This window comes from Haliaeetus albicilla, chromosome 19 (assembly GCF_947461875.1).
Source record: "Haliaeetus albicilla chromosome 19, bHalAlb1.1, whole genome shotgun sequence".
Taxonomy (NCBI): Eukaryota; Metazoa; Chordata; class Aves; order Accipitriformes; family Accipitridae; genus Haliaeetus; species Haliaeetus albicilla.
In genome coordinates, this window is record NC_091501.1 from 23,433,070 (window position 1) to 23,454,648 (window position 21,579).

The 21,579-nt window shown below is 43.6% G+C and overlaps 1 protein-coding gene across 1 annotated transcript in view; it reads right to left on the reverse strand.

Moving 5' to 3' along the window:
- VWF (von Willebrand factor) overlaps positions 1-21,579 on the reverse strand; it is a 144,822-nt gene that overhangs the window by 103,445 nt on the left and 19,798 nt on the right. The window contains exons 7-15 of the mRNA XM_069806803.1: positions 20,450-20,666; positions 18,212-18,334; positions 15,518-15,629; positions 14,505-14,551; positions 7,976-8,112; positions 6,406-6,544; positions 5,681-5,781; positions 2,556-2,751; positions 1,341-1,556 (exon numbers count right to left, since the gene is read on the reverse strand). Of these exons, the coding sequence (XP_069662904.1) occupies positions 1,341-1,556; positions 2,556-2,751; positions 5,681-5,781; positions 6,406-6,544; positions 7,976-8,112; positions 14,505-14,551; positions 15,518-15,629; positions 18,212-18,334; positions 20,450-20,666 (1,288 nt within the window). The remainder of the gene's footprint in view (positions 1-1,340; positions 1,557-2,555; positions 2,752-5,680; positions 5,782-6,405; positions 6,545-7,975; positions 8,113-14,504; positions 14,552-15,517; positions 15,630-18,211; positions 18,335-20,449; positions 20,667-21,579) is intronic.

The window sequence follows — 21,579 nt, forward strand, 5'->3', positions numbered from 1 at the left end:
GGCTTTCCCAAAATTTTCAGTTGTCTTCTTTCCTTAATAGCAAAGTTCAGAAAAATGGAAAAACATCCATTTCACAAATATTTATGGGGAAAAGTGTTCCATCAAAATTCCACTGCAATGGATTTTTTTGCCTACCACATTGACCTAACAGAAAAAGAAAAGAAATAAAAGTTGTTGGCAGCTTCTGCTCCAGCTTCTTAGCAGTTTGGCTATTAATCTTACACTGGACTGATCTATGCAAAAACATCCTGTTCTTTCTGTTACCCCACCTCTGTAACCCAAATCTGCAGTCTGAATTTTTGTTCTATCCTCTTGCAATATCTCATCTTTTAGACTGCAAGCTTTTGAACCAGGGTTGCCATTTATTACAGGTGGCATCCTTCAAACAATCCTCAGGGAAATTCAAAACTCAACTCTTACTGACTCTCATAGGAGTTAAATATCTATACGAAATGCCAAAAAGTTCTTGTTTGCCTAGCTCAGTGCTGCCACCCATGGCCTGTTGATCATGGTTCAGGATCTCATCTTGAACCAGTGGCCACATCATGCTAGAATTTACAAGGAGAAGAAGGAAACAAGGTCATATGTAGTTAGACAAATGTTGTTCACTCACTAGCTGAATGGAGTACACGAAACGAGATCTGACACAGATCTCAGACCACTGCACTGACAGGGTGATAATCAAACTGCTGGGAGAGAGAGAGAGATACCAGAGAGGTTGTGGGATCTCCATCCTTAGAGATAGTCAAAACCTGTCCAGACAAGCCCCCAGGCAATCTACTCCAAGTTAGCCCTGCTATGAGCAAGGGTGGTACCAGAAGACTGCCAGAGGTCCCTTCTCGTAGAAGTTTGTCTATACTTGTATGATTCTGTTCTATGATACCACTTGCCTTTGTGCTTCCTCCATACCCTCAACTTCGGCTAAAGTCAGGAGCCATTGACAAGGTCAAGAGCTGGGAAGCTTGGGCCTCAAGAGAAGGAAGTGCCAAAAAAGCAATTGATACATTACTGCAAATCACTTGGAGATTCTTGCCCTGGGATATTCAGAAAGTTTCCAGGTGAGTAGCTGAAACTTAAATGCAGCTGTAAATGGAAATCCAGTCAAAAGTTCTGCTGAGGTATGTCAGATGACCGTTTCTCTCCCCCAGTGCTGAGCAGTCTCTGTGAATGGTTTTTGCATCCTTGCTAGAATGGAGGAAAGATGTACTCTCTCATCATTTCCCATAAGAAATATTTGGCACCTTGCAGAAGTAATCTCATTCTAGATTTCTCATCTGACATTGCCAAGAAATTCCTTCGAGACAAGGAAAATAAGCGGGTTTTAGTAGCATTTCACTTACGGCAGAAGTTAGGATCTCTCCACTGGACCAGGACACTCTTCCTAGCACAGGCTGCTGCGTAATTCGCAATAGCAGAGCACAAACAATCCTTGCCATTGGAGCAGGAGCAAACATCAAAACGGCAGTTCTTCACATAGGGAGTGGGACTGACTTCATGGTGACAGGGTTCAAATGCAGAAGACATCAGAATTGAGCAGGAGTCCTCAGCATATTTGGCTAAAAAGAGAAAAGTTACATGCTTACACTGAATCAATCAGTGGCTTTTCAAGAAAAGCTAGAAGCGCCACAGTAAGCATTTTCTTATTCTTTTGTAAAAAAAAAAAAACAAAAAAAAAAACAAAAAAAAACCCACACAAAAGAATAAAATAGGATCAAGTAGGCATAGATAGCATCATAGCTCAGAGGTCATGAGCTCCACTAAAAGAATAATGTTTCACTAGTAAAACAAATCAAGGAAAAGCAATGCTTTTATATTTTGTTACCACTATTTCTGGTGCTGTACTTCCTTTTACAGGGCCTCTGCTGCTTTTTATATTTGCAAAATTAAACCTCCTAGGCTGCACTATACTCATGAATCACCAGTGCCTGCTCTGATCTACAGCCATAAAATTTTCTGTGTACTTGCTTCTCCCACATATCAGATTGCTGTAACACCCGAGACAAGAAAATTGCTCTGAGAATTTCTCCCCATGTCCAAGCAGGACAGCCAAGCACTATGGAGAGAAAGAGGAATGCTATCTGTTGGGATGCAGTAAAAGAAGGGAGACAAGGGATCAGGAAAAGTGTATAAGGTGTAAGGACAGAGGGGTGAAGAAGACAGGTGTTTTGTCCACCCAGAGGATAAACATAGTATTGCTATCGCTTGTTAAGTAGTTTCAGTGGCACAAGTTTGTGCTGTGGCTGTGATGGTCTAACTCTGACTGTGGTCCAAACTGAACAGCAGCATGATCCCACATTACTGAGTTTTAGGTTTAATTTTCACAATACATTATGTTTTCCTTAGGAAGCCTGCATCAATCAGTGACTCTGTTCATTGGGGTTTTTGTTGGTTTGTTGTTGGGGGTTTTTTTAAACAGAGATTACAGCCACCCCATTGGTAGTGTAAGCAACACTAGCTTCTTCTCTTTTTATTTTTTTAATTTACTTTTATGTTTGTTATGTAAAATGGAAGATCACAGTTTGCTGCACATGTTAATTTTGGATGGAGTTCAGTACCTAAACGAGGATTGAGATTGCAGGGGTCACTGTCTTGTTTTAACAGGTCTTGGCAGCCTGCGATGAGCTTCCAGGAGTTTCCAAAATCTTCCAGGAGAGCTTCCACCATGCCAGAAGGTGTAAGAAAATCATCCCCTTGGTTACCATTGTAATTTCCACATAGCCCACACGTCCTTTCGGAATAGACTGGAGACAGCTAAGGAACACAACATTAGCCTGGTCATCCTCCAGAACAGGTCACCACTGTATAGCAAGATTTTCTGAAGAATGAACCATACACAATTTAACAATCATTGAAATTCTCAAATACACATTAAAATATTATAGACAATTTCATTGTACTACATTTTTAAATCTCTAACAAAAATGCTATTATTAGTAGCAGCAGGACAATTTTTGAACAGTACAGTGATAATTTCAGATGGTAACTGAAGGTGACTAGGAGAAAGATGGCTTGCTTTTGTGCCTTGATCAGCACTGCAGTTTAGCCTTTCCCCATTTTTTCCCTTCATTCATATAAATGAACAGGGCAACAGTGGGGGTTGCATTTTTTAATATGGTAAGATGATTATATTTCCAATGGTAATTTGGGAAGCTCTGAAACTATTTCACATTTTAAAAGAAAATTTGAAGATGTAGAAAATTTAAACAGATTTTTTTTGTCACAAAACAGAGGCAAGGGTGGAGGAGTTGTTTCCTTCAACATTAAGGACCATAATAAAATAAGGAAGAGACTACTACCCCTAAAGCTACATTACTCACATTAGAGCTTCCTCCTGCCTAGAGAAAATTATGACGCACTAAAAGCGGCATTGCAAACAACCCACGTAGCAGAAGTACTTTTCACCCTGCCTTATTCTTGCTGCAAATCAAAGGACAGCTGAAATGGGACCCTAAACTTAAAGGTAAACAGGAGGAACCCTCCTAAGCAACATCTGCAACACAAAGGCACCAGTTTCTTTTATTCTAGTAGGAAATGTCTGTTTTTATTAGAAATAAAGACCTGGTACATCACAAGTACTACCAACTGTCCTTGGGAGCTGACTCAGTGTTTTAATGCTACAGTAGCTCTCTGTATGCATTTTGAGAGTGCTACTTTAGTCAGATTGGCAGGAGTAACGATCGAAACAGAACCAAAAAAGCTAGAAAAACATGGTTTTGAAGAAAACTGGTTTTCTGTATAATTAAAAATAAAAGCATCCTCCAAAATATAACCTAATACTACCCTCCCGTCGAACACAGTTGTCAGAGTGTAAGTATGGGGCATCGAAAGGAACAACCAGAAATTATTAGAGGATATGTATCCTTATTACTCCGATGGCCAAGGAAGTTACTTTTTCACGTACTCTGCAGATGGACAATGACTCATATGAATTCAGATTCTGACATTTTCGAGTGGAAGCTTGAATCACAAATATCAAGTGGTCACAGAAAGGGGAGCCTTCTTGAGGAACATAGGAAGGATTTTTACTAGAGGTCTGGCCAAGGTAATGGAAGTGTATCACTTCCCCCAATTGTCAGAAATACTTGGCAACAGGTCAGTCTACAAATCCAGCATAAACTAACTCTCCAAAAGCAATTAAAATGATGCTTTAGATACCCAGTGAGGGAAGGAGTTCAGAGCAGAACTGAATAAATGCAGATGACTGGAGAAACTTCCACCACTTTTACGGGTAGAGGATCTGGAGCAGAAAATTAGATTTGTTTTAACTATAAGAAAGAATTTGCCAGGCTATACGGGTCTCTGACCAGGCAGAAAAACACTTTGAATACTGAGGAAAGCCAAAACTTCTGAGATGTGCCAAGGGACTGAACTGAATTATTCTCAGCCCAAAAACAACTTCTAGGACCCTTAGAGCACAGAGATACAGGCTAGATCGAAACAACAACAAAACCACAGATGCTTTCTAAAATCATTCTTGACTTTTCTTCTCTGTTGTCTTTTCAACTCTTGTACTCATTTCCAAACTAGCTTTCATGAACCTTTACACTGCGCCAGATGTGATATTTAAACCAGATTTTGGGGCAGGCGAGGAAAGTGCAAAAGCAATGCCATGGTTCAGAGAGGGCAGCAAGCACTCACTGCTGGGTAGAAAACCCCAGGAAAACTGCCTTTCTTGGAAAAACTCTTCTCAGTGAGCAAAACCACCCCACGCAGGGCCCAGCTGCAGATCCCCGGTTACAAGTGGGGCTCAAAGGCAGCTGGGCTGTAGTTAAGCACCCATCCGTGCAAACATGGCAGGAGCGCGCAGGTCCGCAGCCGCCCAGCATCACGGGAGCACATCGCCCTGACTTAGCACCCATAGCCTGCAGGTCATCACACCAGAACGCAACACTACGGGCAGACTCATGCTCCTGAGGGAGCAAATAAAACCTCAGGGACAACACTCGCAGTCCCCGAGACCTACCAATCGAAAGAAAACAGCCTCTTGTATGAGCAAAGAGGGCAGTAGATGGCTTAGCTGGAGAAGCTATGATGGTTTATCAGCTATCAGGAGACTATTCCACAGTAAATAATTGTAAAGCATTCTGTTGTTGCAGCCAGACTGCTTCCCTTAAGGCTCATTTCTTTTTAACCTGGTTTGGGTATTTCTACACTCCGCTGCGGTCTGCAGCAGACATACCCTAATTGTTAATCAAGGGTGACTTTAAACATTCCTCACAGCAGAAGGACCATGCAACATATCTTCTATGAGTTAATTGATTTTTCCTGGAAATTATGGGTAACTGTGTCCCTGGAGCCATATTCTTCCCTTATTTTAAGTCATACAAATCCATTGCTTTAGACAGGACAGTCAAAGCAAATGAAAGCAAAAATCCCGTTTGCAGGGTATCTGCTGAACAAAACACAAAACTATTCATGGTTAATAATGGCTGTCATTGCACAAAAAAAAAAAGGGGGGGGGGGGGGGGGGAGGAGCTACCAAGCTGCTGTAGGATGAAAATTGTTTCTGGAATACAAAAGGACCTGTATATTGCTCCGGGGGTAGCAAAAGAGAATGGAATTTCTAAGATGCAACACAAAGCAATTTCTCAATTCAGAGAAGAAAACCTTTGTACATGTTTAGGTGGGACAAAAGAGAGGGCAAAAAGGCAGAAATAAAACAGACAGAAAGAAAGAGTACCTTCACTAGGAGTTCACCATGACCATTCCAGTCAATCTGCAAATCTTCCCCATAGGTAAGGCGAACTGAAGTCCTCACCGTGCGCTGGATACGGAGGGCACCTTAAGACAACCACAAAAAGTGTCAGTCAGTCAAGCCAAGATGTGATGTTCCATTGCCTGGGACTGCTGCGTCGTGTTGAACAGGCCAACAGAGTGGCTGCCACAGAGCAGGGGGCATGCAGGTCTGCCAAACCAAGGGGTGCCAGCAATGCCCACTTCACGCTTCCCAAGCTTTGTGCCTGCCCAGCAGTTTACATCTGCATAAACTTGTCCATAGGCTCTGCCTTAAGGCACTCAGGAGCCCTGGAAGAGGATATATGTGCATTCTGCAAAACCTCAGGCATTAACTGTGACAGTTTGCAAGATAACTGGAGGGATTTCAAGCTTCTAGATAAATAATAAATAATAATAATTTTTAAAAGCATAGACCAACAGTGGTTTTCAAGATCACATCTCACAAATCCAGACCAGATTAATTCTCCTGATTTTAGAGGAGCTGAGCCAAGATGTGTTGGCTGCATGGAGAGAAGCTGAAATGACAGAGCTTCTAGAAGAGGCTGCAAGTGAGAATTTGGTATTGAAAACATCTTTTGATTGAACTGGGCTAAGGCATGCCAGAAAACACTAGTAAGTAGAACCCCTTCAGTAGCTGGCCAGAGTTAGCCCATGCCCATGCAAACACACCTTGTAGCAAAGGGATCTGTATGTCTTGCCCATTCAGTGAAATTCCCCCTCCGTGTTTCATTTTAATGAGGCTGTTGTCCATATCCCGGATCCGGACAGAAGCTGAGCGAGTGCACACGGCATCAGGATCATCTGCACACTACAGAGAAGGGAAAATTTGCCTTGAACCTCAAGTTTTTGCTTTATTAGGCCCAGGCCCCCAGAAGGCATTTTGGCATCTAATTTGGGAGGAGTTAAGCGCCTCAATGGTTTTACGGATCTAGTTTCTGCACCCCACAAACACCAGGCTGGCAGCCTTTCTTCTGTTATCCTGCTAATCACGCACCAGAGAGCTATCCGCTCATCTCAGACCCTGGAAAGCAATCCACTGGCCTTACGCCGGACCCCCAGGAGCAGTGACCAGCGTCTGTGTCGTCCCCCCCCGCAGCTGCACCAGGGAACAGTTGCATGGTTCATGCTGCCCAAGACTCTTGTGCTATTTATTTTCCCCGACTGTGGTTTACCCAGATGAGGAACAGGGATTGCAGGCCCCAGGAGTCTCCTCCCTGGTTTCGAAAAGGGAAGTTTCAGTGAATACCCGTTCTGCAAGTCCCCGAACACAGATGACCTCAGAGCTGCATTATCAGAGCTTTCTAATGCAGGATACTGACGTAGTTGGTGCGTAAGACCGTCACGCCCCGTTTCTCCAAAGCCTGTGACTTCTCTGTTGCTCTTGCAAGGCAGGCTGATACTCCCCTTCACTTCTGTCAGTCTCCTGACTCCATCATACCTCTCCCTGCCTTCAGCTCCTCCATCCCCTTCCTTCCCCTCTGCTTGATTCAGTACCCTTTTCAGTCTCCAGGTTAGTTCACCTATTCCCATGAGCAACTGGTCAATTAATTTCACGACCAGGTTAACCTCCCTGTGACACCCCCTCCAGGGTCTCCTTCCCCCCTCCACGCTGGCCCGGCTCCCTTTCCTTCCTCTCTCCAGCTGCCTCTCGCTCATCCGTCAGGGGAGATGATGAAGAAAGTCAGGAGCTGCTGACCTGCTAGTGAGCAACAGAAATCACTAGCCAACATGACTTATTGGAAAGCAACTGTCATGGTTTAACCCCAGCCAGCAACTAAGCACCACGCAGCCGCTCACTCACTCCCCCCCATCCAGTGGGATGGGGGAGAAAAATCGGGAAAAAGAAACCAGGACACAACCCAAGGTACTATTCTGCCAGCACACCCTTGCTCAGTGTCTGAGGAAATGTCTTTTCCCCCCGGGCACTAGCGAGGCACTGGCCTTCAGGGTGCTTTGCAAGGAACGCACCCTCCGCTGCATTTGTTTGTTCAGCTGGCAAAGAGGCGGTGAGGGCTCGCTCTCCAAATCTCATTAAGAATCTCAATCTCCAGGTAGGCTCCTAGGAATGCCAGCAAGGAGAAGCAAAACACTTATTAACTAAGGAGAAAGACTGCATCTGTTATTTAAACTAATTATTTCATAGGAAAATTACTTTTGTTGGCCTGTGCATCTGCAATTCATTTCATGCTCCCACAGCCCTTCCTGCTCTCTCTCGAGCGTGCGCAGAGGCTGCTGTTACCTGCACGGTCTCGATGATCACCGAAAAGGAATTTTCCACGCAGTCCTTGGCAAATAAGTACTGACAAATCCCACTGAAGGTGAAATACTTGTTGTCAAAGCTTTTGAAATGGGACTGGCCGGTGACAGAGCATTCTCCTGAAAAACGTAGAGAGCCATTAATCACCCCAGTGCCAGTTGCCAGCAAAATCCTGCCCGTCCCCCCCCCCGCAAGTCACCGAGGGGGAAGAGCAGCCCAGTGGAGCACGTTGCACAAGGCCCAAGTTCCCTGCAGACCAGAAAGCACCGGCAAGATGCTTATCTCACTGTTTATTCCTGTAAGTCATTACCAGTAGCAACAGAGGCGCCGACAAAAGCTGGGGAACATGGCATAAATCGCACTCGAGCTGAAATTCATGCCTACAGAAAAGCCTATATAATGTTTCAAATGGAGGATCACAAGGATGTCAGCAAATGGCTCAGCTCTCTGCACTGAAGCAGATTTGATTCTATACCTCAGTGGCCCTGGAAATTAAGTTCAGTCACTCAAGCTCTCCACAGGCTAGGTCACACCTAGTACCTAAGTGATGGGTGCTGGTGACACTAACCAATTTTAAACAGCAACGCACGCTCTCTTTTATGTAGGAGCTAAGTTTTCCTTTTTATACAATGGGAAAACTGAGGCATGGAGAGTGGAAGTACTAATGCCTAAGACTGGCAGAGCTGGGAAAGACGCTTAGGATTACCCAGCATTAGTCACACACTCCATACACCGGGACAAGTTGCCTTTTTACTCCTAGGAGGAGCTTGCAACACCTTGACATAACACACTTTAAATCCACTTTTGCTCAGCCCAGCAGGGGACATCTGCATCCATGGAGCTGGCTGCAGAAAGCAGGTGTTTTTACAGAGTTGAAAATAAAAATCTGCAACAACACTTGTTGGACTCTCACTGCTGCTCAGCTCTTCTGCTGAGGTGCCTCATTCTCAGTCTGTGTTTCACAGTTGTGTCTTGGCAGATTGAGCCCCCTTTTTGTCTCTCTACTGGTGTTTTTAGAGCCCTGCAGTATGGTTTTATGAAGGCAACAGTCTGAAAGCCTTCTTTGCAATGGCCCCCTTGAACACAGTCCCCCAAAAGTGTTGATTCCTTTGCTCAGCTGCCTTGAATACCAGTAAGTTATTCTAACATTAAAGTGAAAATACCTTATCAGAACAAAGAGCTGGAAGATAATCACTGTTGGAGTTCTTCCAAGGGCAGGATTTATGCTGGACTTTACTATGAACCATTATCTTAAATAACTAGCATAAAGGTAAAAATAATTCTGCAGTTACAATAGCAACAACTAAAGTCCTTACAGAATAATGTGGAAGTCTGGTTCGCCCACTCTTCTACTACAGAAAGAGGCTATTTAAACATATCAACATCTTAAAATGTTTTGCTACGGTGTGGCTTTTCATTTCCAGGAAGGCAGTATTGAGATCCCACAGCTGGGATTTAGTACCCTGTTATGCTAGGGTCTCTGCAAACACATAGGTAGGCTTCATCTCCACAGAACTTGCAAAGAAATTCTTTCATATGAGAAGACTATCACACTTAAAGATGGTCCCACAGCAAATGAGACGGGCAAAGACCTCCTTGTCCAGAACAAAATTCAGATGCTGGGTCTACAGTGGCAATCCACTGACAAAAGATAGAGAAAGGTTAAATACTACAAGCTGGCAGGTGAACCCCATGAGTTATTCTCTATTCACTGCCTTTGAGTCCCACATAAGATCTGTCTAATGAACATCCAGTGGAAATTCCCCTCTTCAACACATTATTCAGTGTTAACAGTCTTAAACCAGCCTGTGCTAAAGCACCACCTCACAGATCCTGAGGATTCTCAGCCTTGCACAGCTCTGATTTGCCCCAAGAAAAGTCCAGCACCTGCTGGATGTTTGTCATCCCCTGGAGAGTAAGGCAGCTTGGTATTTACTAGCTTACCCTGGAAATCCTACTTTCTGTTCAATTAAACTTGGACAAAGGTAAAACAAGTGTTATTTGATTCAACTTCAGAGTCAATTAACTGGCTATCAGATGTGGAGAACAGATTTAAAGAAAACCAGGCATAACCCACCGTATTACATGCAGTTTGATTTCCAGGGCATTCTCTGCAACTAGGAATCAAGAGGATGGGTTTGCAGCATGGGGACCTAGGGACTGCTACCCAAGACAAGTCCCAGCCCTTTGGCATTGCTCCTGGAAAGGAAATTCCTTTCCTGCGGCAAAGTGTCTTCTTATGGGTCCCTCTATCTATTCCATTTGGTGTAATGCATCCCATGAGATCTCCTGAAACCTACTGCCTTCATAATTAATTTAATTACGATATCAGCTTGAGAGCTTCTTGCTAGTGTTAGCCAGCTATTGCTAGTTGGCTGATGCAGCACTGCCTTCTGAAGCACTGCCTCCAGCTGGGAACCCAGCTTTATCACCAAACTTACAGCTAGGCAATTCATTCCCACAATATAAAAGAAACCTTTCCTGAGAGGTTGGTAAAAAAAATAATGGAACTACCTTGAGCTAAGTACATAAACTTTCTGGGACACATGACTTCAGAAATATTTGTTGCAAAAATCACCAACCAACAATAAAAATATGCTGCAATATTGCTTCAAATAGAGACAAAACAGGACAGGTAACAATATAAGCTTGGCTACTGTTCCTATCAAGGACTGCTACTTTAGGAGGCTTTGCTGCCCTCCCATACTGTCTCAGTACAGTTTGTAGCTGTTAGCAGGTACATGTACAACAGCTCCACTTATACAACCTTCAGGCTTGCACAAGCTTAACTGAAAAGGTGCAGGAGCTGGCTGTCCCCATGTGCCAAAAGACAAGCCAGCAGGGAAGAAGACTGGCCTGAGTGGATGGAGACCTTTAGCTGGAACTCAGAGGAAAAAAAAAAAAAGCAAAAAAAAGGAAAAAAAAAAAGCTTGTGACCTTCGGAAGAAGGAGCAGGCAACTCAGGAGGATTACAAGGATGTCGTGAGGTTATGCAGGGAGAAAATTAGAAGGGCCAAAGCCCAACTAGAACTTAATCTGGCTACTGCCATAAAAGACAATAAAAAATGTTTTGATAAATACATTAACAACAAAAGGAGGGCTAAGGAGAATCTCCATCCTTTATTGGATGCAGGGGGAAACATAGTGACAAAGGATGAGGAAAAGGCTGAGGTACTTAATGCCTTCTTTGCCTCAGTCTTCAATAGTAAGACCAGTTGTTCTCATGGTACCCAGCCCCCTGAGCTGGAAGACAGGGATGGGGAGCAGAATGAAGCCCCCATCATCCATGGAGAAGTGGTTAGTGACCTGCTACACCACTTAGACACACAGAAGTCTATGGGGCTGGATGGGATCAACCCAAGGGTACTGAGGGAGCTGGTGGCGGTGCTCACCAAGCCACCTTCAATCATTTATCAGCAGTCCTGGCTAACTGGGAAGGTCCCAGTTGACTGGGGGTTAGCAAATGTGATGCCCGTCTACAAGAAGGGATGGAAGGAGGATCTGGGGAACTATAGGCCTGTCAGTCTGGCCTCGGTGCTGGGTAAGGTCATGGAGCAGATCATCTTGAGTGCAATCACACGGCACGTACAGGACAACCAGGCAATCAGGCCCAGTCAGCATGGGTTTATGAAAGGCAGGTCCTGCTTGACTCACCTCATCTCCTTCTACGACAAGGTGACCCACTTAGTGGATGAGGCAAAGGCTGTGGACATTGTTTACCTGGACTTTAGTAAAGCCTTTGACAACGTTTCCCACAGCATTCTCCCAGAGAAAGTGGCTGCTCATGGCTTGGATGGGTGTACTCTTCACTGGGTAAAACCTGGCTGGGTGGCCAGGCCCAAAGAGTTGTGGTGAACGGAGTTAAATCCAGTTGGCAGCTGGTCACAAGTGGTGTTCCCCAGGGCTCAGGGCTGGGGCCAGTTCTGTTTAATATCTTTATCAACAATCTGGACGAGGGGATCGAGTGCACCCTCAGTAAGTTTGCAGACAACAGCAAGCTGGGCAGGAGTGTTGATCTGCTTGAGGGTAGGAAGGCTCTACAGAGGGATCTGGACAGACTGGATCGATGGGCCGAGGCCAAGTGTATGAGGTTCAACAAGGCCAAGTGCCGGGTCCTGTGCTTGGGTCACAACAAGCCTGTAGAATTGCTTGGGCTTGGGGAAGAGTGGCTGGAAAACGGCCTGGCAGAAAAAGACCTGGGGGTGCTGGTTGACAGCTGGCTGAATATGAGCCAGCAGTGTGCCCAGGTGGCCAAGAAGGCCAATGACATCCTGGCCTCTATCAGAAATAGTGTGGCCAGCAGGAGCAGGGAGGTGATCGTCCCCCTGCACTCAGCACTGGTGAGGCCGCACCTCGAGTCCTGTGTTCAGTTTTGGGCCCCTCACTACAAGAAAGACCTTGAGGTGCTGGAGCGTGTCCAGAGAAGGGCAATGAAGGTGGTGGAGGGTCCAGAGCACAAGTCCTGTGAGTAGCGGCTGAGGGAACTGGGGTTGTTTAGGCTGGAGAAGAGGAGGCTGAGGGGAGGGAGACCTTATCGCTCTCTACAACTACCTGAAAGGAGGTTGTAGCGAGGTGGGGGTCAGTCTCTTCTCCCAAGTAACAAGCAATAGGACAAGGTGAAATGGCCTCAAGTTGCACCAGGGGAGGTTTAGGTTGGATACTAGGAAAAAATTCTTCACCAAAAGGGTTGTCAGGCACTGACTGGAACAGGCTGCCCAGGGAAGTGGTTGAGTCGCCATCCCTGGAGGAACATGGTTTAGTGGTGGACTTGGCAGTGCTAGGTTAACAGTTGGACTTTATGATCTTAAAGCTCTTTTCCAACCTAAACAATTCTATAATTCTATAAAAAGTTATTTGGATATACTGGCAGAAGGTACAAAAATAAGCTGGCTTTCTCCTTGACTTCTGTTCATTTGTCACAGCTTCCCAACTCAGAAAAATTCAGCAATGCTATATTCCCTCTTGCACAAAGCTGTATATCAACATCTGTTTGTAAGCCTCAATACCAGGCTTATCTTCGTTTCTATAATCACTCTAAAGAAAATATGGCTGGAGTTGAGGACAAAAATTTGGTCCACATAGTATTCATAGTAGCCCAGAAAGCAAGGACATTAAGAGCTATAACCTAGGTAAAAACTGAAGTTATAAAAAGACCTATTTCTTGTTTGTCAACATGTTATGTTGCTGCCCATTAGCTAAAAGACATAACCAATCAGCTGGGACTGTGTCCTTGATTTTGCATTTTAGACAGTGAGATTTCCTGCACTTGGAGAGATCTCTAGTGAACACCTCAAGCACAGGGCTTCTCACAGTCCTGCTCGGCATAGCATACTAAAAATGTAATTTCTATTTTGAATGTTTTCATACCCCACCCACCCCTTTTTTTTTTTTTTTTTTTTTACTGCTGACACTTTGGGGCAAGTGCTCTTTCAGTCTAAAGCAGGAAGAAATGGAGCACTGATGGGTCAGGCAAGCCTAATGTTAAAATAAAGACAGATTTTGATTGCCATTTTAAGACTGATGTAATTCTCCTAATTTGTGAGGACTGCAGAGTCTCATCTCAAAAAGCCAAACCAAACCAAAACCACCAAACCCAAAAATCCTGCTGTCTCTTTTCCTGTCCTGCCATAACCCCAGTTCCCTTCTCATCCCTTCTGCTCTTAGTTCCCTAAAACAAGGAGAAGAAACAAGATAAAGAGCCGTGCTGTCTCCCTACAGACTTCTACGCATAACACACACAGAGTCAAATGCTGTTTCAGGTCAAGCAGGCCTTTCCGTGGCTGAACATAGCACAGGAACTGAGGCAGGGGATGGGCCACAGAACTAGCAGGATGAAATAAGGAAGGCAGCACTTTGCTGGCTAGTGCACAGCATGAAAATTCACGTTCCCCATGTAGGCGAAAAACTGGGACAGCAGCCACCAGTACTGGTGGGTTTGGGAGGTAGAATAGAAGGAAGGGGAGCAAGAACACCTGCAGAGCTAACTCTCCAGTCTGCCATCACCCATAGAAGGCAGGGCGGCCACCTTCTCCCTGGGACTGTAGCTCCTTCACCTGTAACATGACCATTAGGGCCCAAACCCATGGGGTATTAAGAGCGATCCAGTCTACTCCCAGTACTTCAAAGTCCCGTCAACAAAAGTATGCTGATTCAGACCATCAAATAAGGAATGGTACCTGGTCAAAGAAACCCAGCACTGTTCCTCTACCTGAAAGCCAATCCTTCTAACATACAGACCTTGTATCTTAGTAAACTAAGTAATCAAAAGAGGAACCATTCTTCTCACCAAACAGGATTTTTCATTGCTACACACAAACCATATAGTACAATGTCTGGCTTGTCTCACAAGAAGAACTTAGAAGTGTGATCCCATCTGGATTGCACTGGAGCAAGCAAGTAAGAACAAAGACAGATTCACTTTTTGTGTGGAAAAAAAATAAGTGGGATGAAAGTGGGAGGGATGTAGGCAAGGCTTACTTGTCAAAACCTGAAAAGAGTAGAGCCAACATACCTGGGCACTCCCCATTGCTGCAGATCCAGGTGCCACGTCGGCAAATGCTAGGAAACATATCATGACAAGTTAGGCAACAGTACATGAATTCAAGTCTTCCATTGCAACTTTTTCCCAAGTAATTGAAACATGGGCTCCTGTTTCAGGGAAATTAGACCAGTCCCCAACATCCATTCCATCTCCCATAACCTTGTTCCTCGATATATCCACCCCTTCTTACCATCATTCGACAGCAACTGCTGGTAATATGAGCTGGAATGGTTGCAAAACTGAAGAACTTCTCTTTTCCCCCACCAAAGCTCTGTGTTTAACAGAGTTTTCAAAATCAGAAAACTTCTGATTAACAGTGATGATGCATAGATGGTCTTTTTTCTGCATACGGTGGCCTTTACCTAGTCCTTCTTCTGTACTCTAATTGGAAATGTCTGGGCACAGAGTTGTCTGAACTCCCTCCACAATTGTCTTCACACTTATACAAAATCAGATCAGGAATATATTACTCATTCCCCTTCCTTTCTTTAGAGAGCTAGCCTTCCCCTTCAGGCTGGCTTTCATGAGGGAAAGAAAAATTGTGAGCCATGCAGCTGGGAAGATTCCTTAGCTTTGCGAAAACTTCCAAGGACATGCCTGAGCTAACTCCTCTTGGAAAGAAATCGGGTTTAGAGGTTAAATAAATGTAGGAAATCAAAACAAAGACACCACCTCTGACACTAACCAGACATGGGAACCTGCCGGTCTGTCTTATCCACAGGAAACAGGTATTCTCTACTGTTTGAAGGAGTATGACCTTCACATTGTTCTATCAGATCAAATATTGCTTTAAAAGCAGAGCTGATTTTGTCTTTGCAAACAGCTCACTTCTTAGAAGGGGCTGGCATTTCCAATAAGAGAGTAGGTCCTTTGCCAATGAAAGGAATTTTTTTTTTTAAGTAAAGAGAGAGATTTCTAGAAAGATCATCTAAAACAGTCACTAAGTGGTTTGCAGTACTTATCTAGAGCAACATGGAGTTTACCATGAGTTGCAGTCCTGGGAGATAGTGAAGCCAGGAGGATAGTGTTTTCCAGAGTGGATGCAGGAGCAGTCGGAGCTTTCAGTGCAATGTTCACCATCAAGAAGCTTCCCCTCTGGATAGATCAGGTAGCAGCAGATACACATGCCACACACACACAGAGGGACACAAACATAAATACAATTAGATTTTGTAGTTCTTCATATACTTTGGCAAGACTTCTTACATATTATTATCTATAGTCAGTCACAGACAGCAATCAAAAAAGAACGAGGCTTGCCAAAATGCCTCACAGGGACTGGTGCCTACTTTCCTTCCAGCACTGCCTCTCCCTCAGATGTACTGAACAGAGCATTTCTGGTGCTCCCAGAAGAGCTCTTTGCTTTGTGAGTCCCCAAGTCCAAAACACACATATTGGAACATACATGAGTCAAACAGAGGGAGCACAAACAAGGTTGATCAGAGCTGGTTTAGAAACCTGACTGTTGGAAAAATACATGCACTTCACTGAATGCAGTAAAGGGGTTCCAAACAGGTTTTGTATTTGTCATAAAAGGACAGAAGAGGAGAGGAAGTAGGGAATGAAGAAACAAAGCTGGACACCATAAAAGTCTAGCAGACAGGAACGTTAGAGAGAAAGAATCGTTACCATGTGGAGCTGTGGTTTCTCTTCTCAACTTCTGCAGAAGCAAAAAGTGAAAGGGCCAACCTCCCAACTTGGATCCAACTGCTGAGGTTTCCATATTACACAACTATAATTACCTATTCTCTCTCTCTCTCCCTCTCTCTAGTATTTTATCTTACAAATATAAACAGAAGCACTGAAGAGATACAAGACTTGTCCGAGATGGCACTATAAACTAGCAATAGAAGAAGGGACAAGTTTCTTTCACTTGGACCCCCCTGTTGAGAGATAGTTGACATTCTTCCATTTTTAAAAGAGCTGCTGTAACAAAACATTTTGTTTGCTGAAAACCTGTCTCCCTCCTCTTTGAGGGACTCCTTCCAATCGCCTGCAGAGATTTTGGCCCTTTTGCCTGGCAGCAGCAGTCACCACTGACAGTGAGACACAGGTAAGTCCCCTTTCTCCCATTCTTCCCATAGAGCTGCCCGGAAAGGTCTTTGCTGTTGAGAAAATCCTTCCAGTGAGAGATATTCAAAACCAGATCTGAGTATTTAAGAGTGGTGTGGCTCTCCAGAGACCACAACAAAACAGAACGTCTGCCTTTTTTCCTGGCAATAGTAATTCCATTTACAGCAATTAAAGTAACTGTGTGGTGCATGTAAGGAAAATAAAAGACACATTTGTTGAACAGATCCTTGTTACTCTTGGAGCACTGGAGGGAAGCTAAGCAAAGGTATAATCGTCATCCTAATACCCAAATTTCTCTATTCATCTGCCAGATCCTCCTGGTTCTCTATGAAACTCAGATCAAAGTTCTTCCCTGTTGACTGTGCACCAAATAACAGTAAAATTTTCAACTGCTGATTGTTATTTCTTTCCATACAGATTTTTCTACCCATCTACTTGTTCCTCATGCAGTACCCTCTGTGGAGCTGCTGTTTCTCTCCTCTTCAGTTCCTCTCCCCTTAGACCTTTCCTGCGCTGAACCAATCAGTGCAGCTACCAAAGGAAGAATATAGCGAGAGTCCTTGTGCAGCCAGTGGATTCATCTCCTTCAGCTTTTCCCAACACCCCCAGGACTGCACAAATAGAATAACTAGATCCTTCACAACAAAAAAAGCTCCTGTGTCTAGTTACATCACCTGTCACCTTCCATGTGCACCCTTCCAGGTCCTGCCACAGAATGACAGATTTAAACCTCCAGTAAGCAAGAGACCAGCAGCCAAATAGGAAACTACTAAGCTCTGAATGCAATGACGACTCCTCAAACAAGGTTGACGTTGTCATCACTGCCTTGTTTTGGAAACAAAATTACATTCTCAGTAAACTTTGATCATGCTTGGTATCTCATACAGGGGGACAAAAACCTCTGTACATTTGCACAACATCCATATTTGAAGGGTGAAATACAGAGGTAGGCCTATTAAAACCAACCAAACAAAACAACAACAACAAAAACACACCAACAAAAACCAACTAGAAATGGGAGCACATAGAGCTTTGCAGCCAGGAATAAAACTCTCCTCCTGCAGTTGTCTTAAGTACAATAGACAGAGGAGGAAGACTGTGATGGTTGGGCTGCCCCCTTTAAGCCAATCAAATCTGCTGTATGAATGATTCAATAAGTGAAATCATTTATCTAAAATCATGCAGATCTTTGGAATTATAGTGCAAGCTCTACACAAACTGTTTTTCTGTAAGAAACTCCTTCAGTATATCCTCTGTTCTTTCTTCCACTAACTGGACATTTCTAACCAAAAGCAATTCAGAAGGAATCCAGGTATGTCAATGGTAAGCGGTCATTCACCCAGAAAGGCAATCCTAGAGTATTAGATGGTGCTGATTTTCACAGAAACATTTACTTTTTAGTTGGGTCTGAAAAATGGCCCTTTCATGGAGTGAGCATACAGGCATTATAGAAACTGGTTTATTCTAGGCCATGGTCCCAGAAAAAAGAGAAGTGTTTTGGATTTCAGGAAAATTTAAGGGAAGACACAGCTTTCCTTCTTCTACTAAAATAGGTAGCATCACTGCCAAATGTTTCTCTGTAAATAACCCACTAAATAAATTACCAGGGCAGCTGCAGCCATCAACACATTGTCCATGACACACTTCATTGATATTCAGGCTCTGGCAGGTTTTGGCACAAGGGGATACACATTCCTTATATTCCATGCCAACTGGACATCTTGGCCCTGAAACAATTCAAAGAAATTAGAAATGCAAATTCCTCAATAACTCTTAAATAAGTAAGTCCCTTAATTATCAAAGGCTGAACCACAGAGACACCAAAAAGGTCATATCCTCTCCAATCAATGATTGCGTTTTAAGAAGCAGAACATTTACAAAACACTTGATTTTTCAGTTTGCTGCAATATCATCACCTGTCAGGTTTTGTAGTAAATACTTAGAGGTTAAAGCCAATTTCTTTTCTAATGAATTGAGTCTTAATAACTAAAACCAAGCACACTAAGAACAATCAAACGTGGGGAGAAGTTTTGCAATAATATCCAAGTAATTTGGATAGACAAGCATGTTCTGTACTTTTAAGCTAAGTAGTTATTCCACTCATTTGTGAAATTATATGTTCTGTGTTTGCAGAGAGAACTAGGAAACAGTTAAGACTCTGAAATCCCATCCTCCTCCTTCCAGAGAACTGCCAGCACAGGATAACACCAATGGTGCGGTATCTTCACTGCTGTCATTATCTAGGCTAGGCCATTATGCAAGCACACACTATAGCCATTCCTTCATTCTGATGCACTGATGCATACTACGTGGGCATGGAGTGGGAAGAAAGCCTGCTCTTTCCCAGTAAATACCCTATTGAAGGAGGTGGGAGGGTAACGAAGGAGCAGTCTTGCCCTCTGAGGCTCCAGGGCTTGGGCACCAGCTCACACTAGTACAGTATGCCCAGCACTAGAGCCCTTCTAATGCAGCAGAGCATTTCATGCCTCCAACGCAACCACCATCATCATCTCCTGAGAAAGCATCATAGCACAGATGAAGGGTGATGGAAAATTAAGCTCCTGATGTGGCAGCAGGCCACCTCTCTTTTTCCTGACTAAGAAAAAACATGATTTGTGAAGCCAAGGCTTAGAAACAAGCTCTAAAACTCCTGGGAACAGAGAGGGATTAATTTCACTGATGGCTTTAGTTAGACTTAGACAGCCCTAGCAAAAATGGGTTCTCTGGCTTGCACCCTCAGCAAGGAGACAAGTTTTCATCAGGTTCCTTTTATGTCCTAATGGAAAGGTAACAAATTACTGCTAGAAGTAAGACTCTCCTCTAGTGTACAATCCCTTGAAAAAGTGGTTGTATCTTCCTGCCTTAACCATTATCTGAAGGCACAGTTTTCTTTAGTGGTGGCCAATAGCAGAGTATCTTTACCGGAGAAGAAAAGGTTGTCAGTAAAAATCAGTCAGTTACCCCATGAAATCAATTTACATAAACATGCTGAGAAAGTTGTGCTTTCTCTATAACATAAAAACATGAGAAAAATCATTGAGAACATTATATTAGAGGATTAATTTTTATTATTATTATTATTCATTTGTGTGCTTATGTATTTAACCGGGGTTCTCCAGTGGAGGTATATGTGTATATCAAGCCTGGGTCCAAACATGACCTTTCCTCTATAAATGCAGTCCATCCCAGTCAATCTATGCACTTCCTTGTTGCAAAATCTTAGCAGAGATGCAATCAGGACCTCTGACCTCAGCAAAATTGGGCTAATAAAGGCAGCATTTCGAGATGCAATCAGGATATCTAACCTTGACAAAATTTGGCTTAAAAAAGGCAACATCTCAATTTCAGTGTAATTGGTTCAAAAAAAATAAAGGATGAAACAATTGCCTTTACGAAAAAATGTTAAGGAGAGCCTTCCAGGAGGATGCTGACTTACAAGTACAGGCTGGATAACGTTACACATCTGAACCATATGTGAAATAGCTCCTAAACATCCTAGTTTATACCTTTGTGTATGAAATAAGTCTTCACTGACTTTGTATACCATGGTGGGACCTGTAACAGCTCAGGATCTTCTTCATATATGGTTCAGACAATCCTGCCTTAGGGATAACAATTTCTATAAAAAGGTGGGTGATGGAGAGCTGAAAGGGGGAGCAAGCAAAGGCACTTCAGACAAATGGAAGCAACAGGCTCTTCATATTTTAACGTGCCATGCCTGAATCAACCTGAATCAACATCCTAAAGAAGCACCAGTTGCTTTTAGCTGCAGTACATAAATCTGCAAGAGAGGCATGATCTTATTTGGGATAAGCAGCCGAGAAATAATCCTATCAGCTTACTGCATGAGCTCTCTTCAGGCCACCCATCCAAAATCACTCCTTCGTGAGCGCAGCTTCTTGCGTAATCAAGGAACACTGAGCAGTGACAGTCCATGTCCTTGGTACAGGCACAGATGTCTTCTTCACAGAGATTGATGTATGGCTCTGGATCAACTCGATGGTGGCACCGGGAGAAGGTCAAAGAAGTTCTTAGCAGCTGGCAGGTTTCCATGACCCCCTGCACAACAAGTGACGAGCAAAGGTAGAAAGAGAGAGCGAAAAAAGGACAAAATTAGTTACTATAGTCTCAGGAAGAAGGGACAAAACCCAGCTTTTCCAAACACACTCACCACTTATTTAATAACATCATGGTTATTATTTAACACCACCATGTAGTTAAACAACATTATAATCAAAAGCTAGTAGTGAGATACGTCCATTTATTCACCACATCCATATATACACAGAGGTACATGAATATACTGATTATTATAAAATAGTGTCATATAAGGGATGTTTCATACAGAAACATGTCAGTCAGTCAGCAAATGGATGGAAGCAAAGAACTGCTTCTTACCCAGTGAAGAACCAGATGATGTCTGCCATACCAGGAAGACACGCACAGCAAGGGAGAGGAACTTACAATGGAGGTACTTAGAAGAAAAATGACCAGACCATCTCTCAGATAATGAGGGAAGAGAGTAAGTTTCAGAGTGAAAGATCACATCTGACTGGAATCTGAGGAATCAAATTTGTTTTCCACTTCTGGCCACATGTTCCTATTGCTCCTGCTGGCTTGCCCAATGCATAACAGGTCAATTTAACTCAGATAAATGGCAGAAAAATAACCCAAGGAAGAAAAGCAATTTATTCTGTTCTCGCCAGTTAAATCAGCACAGTGACAGCTAGTGTAAGGGGGGATGGGGGGGGATACCAAGACCTCTCCTTTCAGACAGCGGCAAGCTAAGACAAAACTTAGCTGTATGTGAAACAAAACCGAAGGAAAACTTAGTTTATGGCTAAGTTCTCCAAGGGAGGCTCCCACGTAGACTTTCTCTAATGTATGCATTATGTCACAGTTCAATAAGTCTGAGGTCCTCAATGCAACTTTCTGAAAGGATGACACTGAGTTTTGATAACTGTAAACATGA